The 12,428-nt window shown below is 34.9% G+C and overlaps 1 protein-coding gene across 1 annotated transcript; it reads right to left on the reverse strand.

Moving 5' to 3' along the window:
- Positions 1-3,047: 3,047 nt before the first annotated feature.
- LOC134275652 (heat shock 70 kDa protein 12A-like) lies at positions 3,048-9,078 on the reverse strand. The gene is made up of 4 exons (XM_062757920.1): positions 8,683-9,078; positions 6,970-7,188; positions 5,822-5,972; positions 3,048-4,485 (listed from the first exon to the last, which is right to left on the reverse strand). The coding sequence occupies exons 1-4, from the start codon at positions 8,989-8,991 to the stop codon at positions 3,419-3,421; spliced, it is 1,746 nt and encodes a 581-aa protein (XP_062613904.1). The 5' UTR covers positions 8,992-9,078; the 3' UTR covers positions 3,048-3,418.
- Positions 9,079-12,428: the final 3,350 nt, after the last annotated feature.

Here is a 12,428-nt window from a genome sequence, read left to right on the forward strand (position 1 = left end):
TTTGAAGTTGTTATCATTAAAATTTATTTTGAGAAAATAAAATTGTTTTGAAGAATTTTGTTTCTGGCAAATATATTAGAACGATTGAAAAAAAGGATCGAAGTCTTGGGACTCAAACATTAGTAGTAAAATTCCCAAGTATTATTTTTTCTTTTAGGTCTACATTTTAAACACTTATGCTACATATTGCATAACAAAAAAGACCTATTTTTTGACTTTTGAAAAAAAAGACTTTATACTATTAATCAGCTGCCATTATTTCTAGGAAAGATACGAAAGGGTTACTAAAGGTATAATGGGTCGTTGCTCCATGTTTTGTTGACCAAAAAGTATATTTCTATACATACCTTAAATAAAAATTTAAAAAAAAGCAAAGACACACTAACATGGAAAAGAAAATGGGTGAAGAGGTAATCGCAGTGTATCGTGCGACAATATGAAGTGAAAAAATGAAACTCAATATTACTAGTGTATCGACATACTAGTATTATAAATATTTGATCTAACATTATAGTAAACTAAACTTTATGTAAAATCTCTATAATTTACAAAAATCTTACAAAGACTGAAATTATTTGCCTATGAAATAACACATATACACACTAAAGAGGACAAAATATTAAAGGACCAGTCATCATTTCGCATGCTTTAAAAAATCAATATGAGTGGATCTTCCCTCCAGTTTTTGAAAGTTGATCCCAAGAGTTTGCATAAAAATATGTATTTGTTAACAAAACCATGGAACAAAGACCAACTCATGAACTGTACTTAAAAAAACTTTTTTTTTGTCAGCTAGAACATTCGCATCTTTCCGGCCAAAAGATACTTGAACAGTGTTAAAGTCTATTAAGTCAAGGGTCATATCACATTTTTTTTGTAAATGCCACTATTCGTTAAGAGATGTGTTGCCAATATTGGTTAGCGCATTAGTCTCAAAGCAATATGATGAGCGGACACTGCAGATTTTTATTGCCAGCCAGGGTTTGAATCCCACGAACACCATATTTTTCAATGGAAGAATAGTTTTTAATCAGAGATTTTTTCAGAAAAGGGTTGTTTATCAAAAATACATGTATATTTCATTAATTTCAATGGGAACTTTACTTTAAATACTTAATCCCAAAAAACTGCATGAATATGATTTTAATGTATAATTCTGAAGCTAAAGACATTCTGTAAATACATGTGCATGTATAACGGGCATCAAGGGGGGGGGGGGGGGGTAAAGATGCTGTCACTGTATAAGTTTTTAATCAGAGATTTTTTCAGAAAAGGGTTGTTTATCAAAAATACATGTATATTTCATTAATTTCAATGGGAACTTTACTTTAAATACTTAATTCCAAAAAACTGCATGAATATGATTTTAATGTAATTCTGAAGCTAAAGACATTCTGTAAATACACGTGCATGTATAACGGGCATCAAGGGGGGGGGGGTTAAAAGATGCTGTCACTGTATAAAAACACTTTTGCCCTCCTCGATGAGTAATGCTGATCATAGACAAATAATTTCCAGATATATTTGTGAGATGTTTTTAAAATTTTGGAGATTGCACTTACTAGGTAGTATAAGTTAATGTTAGATGAATTACCAAAGAGCATTCTGTTATAATGAGATTTATATTTTTTTCACCTCCTTATGCACTTATGCAGTTTGCCGGGCTTGTTCATGAACAATTGTTCACAGGCGTATTCCTTGTGACAACACCTTTCTTTGGGTACCACCAAATTTGACATCTTGACCTTGAGGTTTGACCCACTTTTACAAAAAAAAAAAAAAAAAAAAAAAAACTTTTAGGACGGATGATACAAACAAACTTTTGTCAAAAATTTTGAAAATGACAACTTTTGGTCATGTTTTAATAAATATTAAAAATGAATACGTTTCACCGCGTACCTAGTTTCTACACATAAATGGAATTTAAAGTGAAAAATATTTGTATAGAATAATAAGGATGGTTTCAGAAGGGTAGAGTTTTGAACATCACAGAAGGTTTACAATTTCTTTATACTCTTAGTCTAGAAATTTATCATTTGCATCATTTGCAATGAAATAAGGTCAAAAAATATGTACCAATCCAGACATCCATTTTTGTTTGTTTGTATATCTGCCCTTAACGTTGGTCATAACTTTTAACAGTTGGAGCTAGTGCTTTCATATTTTATATGTGTATTTTTTGTGACAAGCCCTAGCTTTCAGTTGGTATAATTGTATTTTGACCTTGACCTTAGAGTTTGACCCAGTTTGTAAAAAAAGTTTGACCTTGGGCCATAACTTTTAAACAGTTAGTACTAAGGGCTTTCATATTTCACAGGTGTATTCCTTGTGAAAAGTCCTTACATTTGATACCAACAATTTTGACCTTGACCTTGGAGTTCGACTTTTATTTAAGAAACTGTAACTTTAGCCAATAGCTGTCATACAGGGACATCTGGGCTGTTATAATTGTATGTAAAGAACCTTAAGTGTACCCTGGATCAATCATTTTTCATTAAAGCAATATCATTTGGGTTGGATGACAAAAGCATTGAACAATAAAAAGCTTGATGGATTCATTTTAGCTTGGCAAAGTTAATTCTTTTACAAAAAATTACCCGGTAACACGCTTTAATCTTAGTCAAAACTATTGAATAGATAGTACTTATAAGGGATTTCATACTTCACATGTGTAATTACTGTGAATAGACCTTTCAGTGACTATAATTTTTAACCCTTTGACCTTGACCTTAGATTTTGACCCACTTTTTTAAAAACTTGGCTATAACTTTTTAACAGTTAGAACATTTAACTAGGGCTTTCATACTTCATAGGTGTATTCTTGTGACAAGACCTTACTTTGGGTACCAACTATTTTTACCTTTTGACATTTGATCTTTGAAGTTTGACATGCATTTGAGAAAATTCAACCTTGCCATAAACTGAAACACATCTTGTTTTTTAAAGCCATCATGAGTAGATTTCTTGTGCAAATGTGCTATTCGATCACTTACATGGGATACGTATTTTTCTGCAACAGCTTCAACATTAATTCCCATACTACCAACAAAAGAGAGTACATATTTTATTGTTTAAATAATTATGGTAAAAGTTACTAATTCATTTTTCCATCACTAAATATAATTAAAACTGTAAAAAGATAAATTGAATAGAACATCCCTCCACCACTGGGTGGCCGAGGGAGATTGGAGGTACACACATGTACACATTTGATAATCAACAGCTTTAATTGGGACTAAATAACTCTATAAAGCCTCTGTTATTCCATTGAAGACTTTCATACTTTTTCATGCTTATATAAAAGTTTTTTTTAATGAAAATTGATTACAATCTGAATTAATTCTGATGACAATCAGAAATGGATTTGGTTTGTATCACAGAAAATAAAACTGATATAGTGGGAGTATGTAATTACTGATCAGTCTTTCAGAAGATCAAACATAACCTCCCGCTGTACACCGGTATAAACATCCTTTGCTTTAAATCTGAGTTCTGTTTCTCCAAAAATTAAAGATTCCTCGATTTCACAAGTTGTCTGCTTGCCATCAGCCGATAATGGAACTTGTAGAACCCCAAGTAACCTACATCCATGCTCATCGACGTAAGTTGGATTCTTCTGATCAGAAATGAATACGCCACACTCAAGGCACTTTTCCTGGCTATTCAGAGCTTGAAAGATCTGGGATTTGGTGTAACCTGGCATGATCTTTTCACCTTTAGTAATGACCTTGAAGAATACATCTCGACATCGCATCGATCCTCGAACATTGACTTTCTTTGTTTCCTGATGGAACCCTGGTCTAAATTCTGGCCATGTCTGGATTCCGTACGTATAACGTGCTGATCTCCGCGAGATGGCATCAGGAACGTGACCAAAAAATACAGCACCCTTCAAAACAGCTAGCCCCGCTTCCTCTGGTACGATAATTTTCTTATGTTCAAAGTTTTTCCTAATGGCGTCCTGGACAAGCATGCATTCCGAGAACCCCCCTACCATAACAATAATGTCTACCTCTCTCACTTCATTCTCATCAAACAATTCGTCGATATGTTTCACAATGCTGTCGATAGTTTTCTTGAAAAATCCAGAAAAGTACTCGTTACTCCACTTCAGTTTTCCTCCACCATATTTCACATTACTTTTATGCATTGTGTTTTTCTCAATAACGTCCTTAAAGTCTTTTACGTTGTGCATGTCAGCACACAACTTGAAGAAGGCTTGTGGTATTGTCATATTTGTCATCCCTGCTTTGTTAGGTTTTATAGTTCTTTTCTTTGTTTCAAACACTCTCATGATTTCCAAATAATCTTCCATGTGTTTTTCCTTAAAGGCTTCCATTACGTTCTCTCCTGCCAATTCAGTCAGGAATTTTATGAATGCATCATCCACGGATTTTCCTCCCCATGGACCCCCGCTGGCAGGAAGGACTTCCTCTAGAGTATTGTCCTCACACTTCTGGTGAACTGTGATGTCAGCAGTACCACCTAAAAAAACAAACCAGACCTGTTATAGTTTACTCAAACTGGAAAAGAATCCTGAATATCAATGATTGTATCTGTCAATCTGTCATTTGAAGAGGAGCCTTATCCTTGAAGAATTAGAATTAGGAGTGCAGTCTGTTATAAAAGCTCCTCAAAAGCAAAATTGTTTCAAATGTTTTTTCCTACCTGAATTTAAATTGTTATGTCTGAGGAAGCTGCAAATTTAAAGCTCCCTTGTCTAAAAGAATATGGGATGGATGACCAGAGAACTTAACAGTGCCACCCATAGAAAAAACTGTATATTTATAGAAAACAAAAAGTTGTGATCAGATTTGGATTAATTTCTCCAAATTCTTACCTAAACTGTACAAAAGATCAATTTCAAAATATTTGACCCATGTCAACTATACTTTCTCATATTTTTTATCTGCATGAAATGATTTGCACCAATTTATCTTACTGTCCAAAATACAGTGTACCTAGGCAAGAGTGTTGATGGTTTCCATTACAGGCCAATAAAGGCTATTTACAGCAGCCATAGGGAATGTTAAGTTGTGGAAATAATGCAAGAATATCTTAGGAACACAGAGTTAGTTTGTTATACCCCCCTGCTTGAAAAGTGGGAGGGTATACTGTAATCGGTATGTCCGTCCGTCTGTCCATCCATCCAGCTGTACGTCCGTCTCTCTGTACGTCCGTCCGTCCGTCTGTTACACTTTAGGGTACCCATCTCTTATCCGCAACTCCTCTTATACCACTGAGTGAAATTTAATGAAACTTTCACAGAATCTTTATTACATATTGCCATTGTGCACTTCCTATTTTACTTTTTGATCCGACACATATTTTGGGTTTCCCTGCCACAGCAAAACATGGACTTTGTCATGAGTTATAACCATATGGGAGGCTGGGGGTATCATTTAGTGAGCTGCATTGCTCACAGTGCCTCTAGTTGAAAGTGTAATGTTGAGTAAATGGAGAACAGTGCACTTTTTGAGCACAATAAATATACAAGTTTTTCAATAGTGACACTGTAGCTTTCCAGTCTGTCAATACAGTCATGTATATTTTTTCAGAGAGTTACAGTTCTGCAGCTATGTTTGAGGGTGCACCAATGCCGTTCTTCATCAATTTTATATTGAATCAGGTATTCATGTACTAATCAGTATTCATTAAAATATGCTTAAAGTGTACTGCCATGAATAAATTATTTTGATTTATTATAAAAGTATTTCAGTCTTATAAACATAGTTTTGCTCTATCCAAAAAGATTCATTGTGTGTTCATGTAACCATGTTTTATGGTACTAAAACCATGGATAGAAATGCAGGTGAAATACCTCCTAAGTCAAGGACCATGTATTTAGTTCCCGCACTGACCACTCCTAGAGAAGACGAGGCATCATCCTTAGCGATCTGTAAATACTGACAGTAGATAGATGCTGCTTCTGGTTCCAGTGCTATGATCAAACGGTCCTTTTTTATTCCTGCCTGCAAGGAAATATAACTTGGAATTTATAATAATTTAGTCTTCATTACAAAGTCAGGCGTGCAGTAATCATTTTCCAAGTCATAGGAAGAAGGCAGTAACCATGTGAAATTCTTTTAGCTTTGTTTGTCAGGGAACTGTTGCGCATGTAAAATTATTCATCTTCCACCAGTCATAAATATGAATTATCATCACGTCCTGAAGATTTTTCCTATATATATTTCCATGTACAAGATGAACTTTTTTATGGTTCCATTCTATCCAAGTGGTCATGATTTCAACTAATTTGAATCTACACTTCGTTGTGAACCTTAAATATGTTTAATCTTTTCTGGCATGGTAGTCCTAAAAAAATTTAACAAACCCACCATTCTTTTTTTCAAATTCTTTATCTCCTTTTGGAAGAGGACATAGATATTCATTTGAACAAACTTGAACTTAATTCAACAAAGTATGATTTTTAGCAAGTTTCGTGTATGAAATTGGTCTTTGATTTCAAGCTTTATATTTTTGTTGACATGATGTGGACAAGGCTGCACTATTACTGTATACAGGGTTATTTTCACCCCGTGTTATTTTTGCCCTTTTACACTTTGACCCGTTTTAAATTCACTCAGTCACAATTATGTTTAAGAATTTATGCTGTGTTCTTTGAATTCGCCCTGTTTTAAATTCAACCCCTTGAGATGAGGGCGAAAGGGGCAAAAGTAAAACGGGGGCGAAAATTTTCCTGTATACAGTATTAATAAATAAAATGTAGATTGCTAACAAGTTAATTTATAATTATGCCAACAACTCAATAACCAGTTGATGCACAAAATTTTTAATACACCAATTATTATTTATGTATATGATATACAATTTTTAAAAAAATTTTACCCCACATACTATATCCCTGCTTTAAAATATTATAAAATGAGATCCCAGTTTTCTTTAAAAATTAAAGTACTTTCAAAGTACTGAACAATGTAAATGTAGGAAATAGTTTAATGTACATACCTTTAAAGCAGCCTCCCTCATGAACATCTTTGCTTTGTCTCCCCAGATTGCGGGTACTGTCAAGATGAAGTCTATGTCATCCTCCGGGATGCCCACTAAACTTTTCTTAATCTCGTCAAACAGGTGGTTTTTGAGGTATTTGATGCAGTGCATGAACACTGTACCTGCTTCTAAAGTTTTCCCTTTTATATCCTTGCATATTATATGCCTGCTGACTGACTATAAAAATACAGGTACATGCATTACTATGTTAATATACATTCTGTAATTTGTTACAAATTAATTGATCTTTTTCAGTTACATTGAACAACTATATATAAGCAATCTCTACACATACAGACTAACATTTGATCATAGTTGCTACCCACAAAAAGGTTCAAATAATGTACTAGGATCCATCTATACATATTGTGGGTAGATCTGACGTAATACCTGACCTTCCTCTACCTTTTATGATACTCACCCACAAGAAAATAAAGTAACATATATAAACAACTTGAAATATTGTAACATGAGTGAGTAAAACTTTAACAACATATCAAAGTAATGAGGAAGTTCAAATACGAGGGCCGTTCAAAAATTACGCGGACTTGTTGCACAGAAAAAATATTTAACGACCTAATCGGGCAAAATGTCACACATAATATTAAAGAATCTTTACTTATATGGTCTTCAAAATTTCACATAAAAATGTTGTAAATTGGTATCAATTTTGAGTGATTTTTCAGGACATATCATTAAGTCACGGAGCAGCAAAATCTTCGACGTCACAGGCATAATAAAGAATATGTGATTGATCTCTCATTTTCTCAAAATTTTCCCAAGAGTACCTGTACAGTTTGAGTTACCTTATCTACTCAACATCCAAACACCATTTCTTGTCAAGCTTATAAATCGATTAAACAAGTAAAGAATGTTCATTTTCGTTTTAAAACCAAAAACTTCAGGTATTTATGAGATATATTGTAATATATTATTGACTCTCAATCACGTTCTTTATTGTCCGGATAAAGTTTTCGTCAAAAACCTTCTTCCCGCCTTCCCGTATAGCCTTTTTACAGAGGTCTTACAGTCTATAATTTCAAAGTGCTATTTGTGGACGAATGTTACGAATACCAAAGTTTACTACATGTTCGATCATGCATATTTTGGATCCATCTTGTCGATATCACGAGCATTATACATAATTTTACAATAGTGTGGTGCTCCGTCATTTCAGGAGACGTCATTTTCACAGTCGTTTTCACGAGAATCGCATCAGAGAAAAATCACTATATTTCTCTAAATATTTCAATTATCACGTCAGAAATCTAAATACATAATAATGAAACAATTTAAAGATACATTTGTAAAAACTGTCGCGAATTATAGAAAATAAATGAGTTAAATTTTGGACTCCGAATGCTTTTGCTTTAAATTTTTGGTCGTGCTCCGTACCTCTCCATCAGCGATATCAACATACCGATAATTTTCGTAAAAAAATTTTAAAATACAAAAATTTTGCTTAAAATTCATCGGAATCTTTAAGATACATCTTTCTGTAAACTTTCATAACTATATGACGTCTGTAAGGGTAAATAATAGACCAGTCCGCGTAATTTTTGAACCGCCCTCGTACATTAAGCCTAAACAACAATGAAGTCAAATATTAGTATAAACTTGAATAATGTAATTATGTATACTATAGTCTAAGTCAGATACTAGTGTACTTACCACATCTTCATGGAGAATCATTTTGAATCTTTGAAAAAAATAATAATTTTCGTGATCTTTATTGTCCTCTGCGGTTAGTTCCGAGTACCTGTCTTCTGCCTCATAACCAAACAGTGACACTGACTGGTCCTTCTTCAGTAGAAGACACGTTGGGGCCTTGTGAGAGAGGAGGGACCCTCCCTGCCACCCGTTCGTCATAACTTTCCCCCAGTCATGTTTCATGGAGAATGCATAACCGGAATATGTAGTCCCAAAGTCAATCGCAGCCACTATAAGCTTCTGACACTTACTAACAATCTTTGTATCCATTTGTTATTTGTAAACAATCTAAGTTCATTGTACACTCCTAAAACGCAGATTCGAAGAATATTTCTACTTTCGGTTTGTACTCAACCCACTGGCGGATCCAGGAATTTTTTTAAAAAAAAGGAACCCTTTAATATTAGTAAAGAATCTGGATGGGCCGTGTTCATCCCACATCGACAATTCGGTTGGTAACGAAACCACGCATACATGATCTACCCAATCATAGGTGATGCCAAATCATTTAAAGATATGGCGCTCAGGAAGGGGGGGGGGGGTAAACGATTTGACTTTTTTTTGCGAAACTCCGTTTGTAAAATCATAAAACTGGTTTGCTTCTGTTAAACGATTTGATTTTTTTTTGGCGAAACTCCTTTTGTAAAATCATAAAACTGATTTGCTTCTAATAGAAGCAAATAAACCATCAAATCGTTTCCCCCCCCCCCCCCCTTCCCGAGCGCCATATCTTTAAATAATTTGGCATCATCTATGATAGAAGTTCTATCAGAGACATCGCTTTTATGTCTCTGCTTCTTTTAATTTACAATGTTCACATAGGCTAGAGAGTAATATCGATGTTCATGTTCCGATATATTGTTATACGATGAAAAATGTTTGGGCTCAAGATTTCGAAGAAAATATGCACTAATTATTAACTGACTTATAAATTGTCAGAAGCATTTGCAATCGTGTCATTAGTACCGGTCTTCTAGAGTAGGTTCACCCCTAAAGACCCCCCCCCCCCTTCAGGAAAACTGGCTGCTCTAGGGTAAGGTTTCCCCCTCGAAATATTGACTCTAGTCAGTCTAGAGTAGGATTTCCTCTCCGGAAAACTGGCACTAGAGCACTGAGGATTTCACCTACGGAAATTCCACACCAAAGTAAATTATACGAGGGGAAATTCTATTCTGTGTAGTAGTTATAGAGTGCGATTTCCCTAGCTGCAATAATGTAGCCCTCTCCCTCTTTTTTTTTTTTGGGGGGGGGGGGAGGGCTAGCCCTCTCCAGAAAACATAAGATAAAAAAAAATCGGAGAGGGCTACATTATTGCAGCTACGATTTCCCCTGATCTCAGCGAGATTGGTATAGAGACTAAAAACCAGAATTTTAGTCCCTACAAATCTCGCTGAGATTACGATTTCCCCTAGAGCCCAGTTGGCGGTCCATTGTTACAAGTGCCCCTTCTTTAAAATGGTGACTAGATATATTGAACATACATGTACGTATAGGATTGATTGCCTACTGCGACATGGGATCTTGGTTTATGCGGTCCCATCCAAAGGACCGGTCTCCATGTCCTACAGTTTATACTTCGCGACTCTAGAGCAGACACTCTAACCACTGCGCCACGCAGGGCGACTGTACGTATACGAAGAATGAAAATGAAAAAAAAAAATAAATCTCTTTTTTTCTCAGCAACTGTCAAACCACTTTTTAGAACAAATGAATTGACGAAAGCAGGGGGACTTCAGGTTTATTCTTCGTCTGCAGCTGTTCATTCGTCTAGCTGTCTATATAGGGATCCAGGTGCCATAGAGGAGTGATCATACCCTGCCGTCCAGTCACATCTGCCGTGGTGCTCCTCGTCATGATCGGGAAATAACGGAAAAATCCGTCGTCAATTCCGTGTATAAATAATGGACAAACAATTAGTATGAAAAACGTCGGTCAGCATTTGACTAAATGATAAAATGTATTTACTGACAATGTCATTGTATCGAACATAGAAAATTCTTACTACACAAGTAGAAAACACTCCGCGTATTTACCATTTAAAAATCACGTTGTTGTTAATTATTCCCATAATATTGCAGCTGTGATTTAAACTGAGTGTAAAAAAAGGAGAAATCCTACTCTGAGAAAGACCGAGGGGGGATTTGGCTCTGGTGTGAGATTTTCCCTCTGGGGAATCTACTATAGAGTACGACGTTGACCTTTCCTCTGACCTTGGTCTTACTTTTTCTTAGATTGGTATTTAGCTCCGATTTAAAAAAAACGTTCAAAATAGTGTAATAAAACTTCATATATGCTGATACATACTGACGTAACTTAAGTCCCTCAATAGTTTTTGACCTTGAACTCATTTTCGACCTTGACATCACTTTTCTTAAATCATTGTTTAGCTCAGTTTGAAATAAACAATTTAATATATTTTTATGAAATTTCAAAAGCTGATATATACGGATGAGCAATATCAAGAAAGTGCCTCAAATTTTTTTTTACCTTGACCTCACTTTTCTTAAATAAGTGTCTAGCTCAGTTTTAAATAAATAATGCAGGATAGTATCATCATTTTTTGACCTTGGCTTTTCCTTTGACCTTCTCCTTCCTTTTTTAAAATTTAGAGTGAAGTTCTGTACAAAGAAAGAATAGTAGGAACAGGGAATTTATTATTATAACTAATGCAGTGTAAAATACAAGAAATATATATATAGCACTACAAATTACTCATGTAAAAATTTAAAGAACTTGATTTCTATTTCTCTATTTACATGTATTACATATACCCCCCCCCCAAAAAAAAAAAGAAAAACGAGAGAGAGAGAGAGATGTATACTGTTTGATAAAATATACTAAAATATATATAAAAGTAATATAAATTTATAATACCATAAAATTTTGTTCATATGCATGACACAATATATTAATATTCAAGATTTCAATCTAAGACTCCTTTTTAAAACGAGCTCTACTCTTTTAACAAATCAAATATGACCTCCTGTACAGTACCAGTATAGAGATCCTTTGCTCTCACTCTTAACTCAGTCTCCCCAAATATCATAGTCTCCTCAATTTCTACATGCATGTCTGAGTACGATGTATCTCTCTTTGATATAGGGACCTTGAGGATACCCAGTCTTCTACAGTCCTTGTCATCTACAAACTTGGGGTCAGGGTTATCAGAAATAAACACGGCACACTCAAGTCCCTCATCACCAGCACCCAGGGCTTGGAATATCTGCGACTTTGAGAAACCTGGCGTGATCCGCTCTCCCTTTTTAACGTACTTGAAGAAAACGTCTTTGCATCGGGGTTTTCCATTGATAACGATTCTCTTGTTTTGGGGATGTATTTTATCATTGAATTCAGGCCAAGTCTGGATTCCATAAGTGTACCTTGCTGATCGGCGCGAGATTGCCTGAGGTACGTGACCAAAATATACCGCACCCTTCACCACAGCTAGCCCTGCCTCCTCTGGGATTATCACTCGTTTATCCTTAAAATGGTCTTTAATTGCTTTTTGTACAAGTTCACATTCTGAAAAGCCACCAACCATTAAAATAATACCTACATCTCGGACAATTTTTTCGTGAAATAATTTATCTATGTGTTTGATAATACTGTCAATAGTTTTTTTGAAAAATTCCCTGAAATGTTCATTTTTCCACTTGAGTTTTCCTGCTGCACATGACACTCTGCCTTTACTGATTGAATTGTTGTCT

This window comes from Saccostrea cucullata, unplaced genomic scaffold (assembly GCF_032062105.1).
Source record: "Saccostrea cucullata isolate Sc308-1 unplaced genomic scaffold, CSIRO_AGI_Scuc_v1 ctg7196, whole genome shotgun sequence".
NCBI lineage: Eukaryota > Metazoa > Mollusca > Bivalvia > Ostreida > Ostreidae > Saccostrea > Saccostrea cuccullata.

Bases quoted from the DNA above. Each gene is read 5' to 3' on its own strand.
- LOC134275652 (XM_062757920.1), bottom strand. From the start codon at position 8,991: ATGGATACAAAGATTGTTAGTAAGTGTCAGAAGCTTATAGTGGCTGCG. The intron at 7,189-8,682 runs GTAAGTACACTA...GTATTTTTATAG, and splicing joins TGATTCTCCATGAAGATGTG to TCAGTCAGCAGGCATATAAT. The intron at 4,486-5,821 runs GTATTTCACCTG...TTGTTTTTTTAG, and splicing joins CATGGTCCTTGACTTAGGAG to GTGGTACTGCTGACATCACA.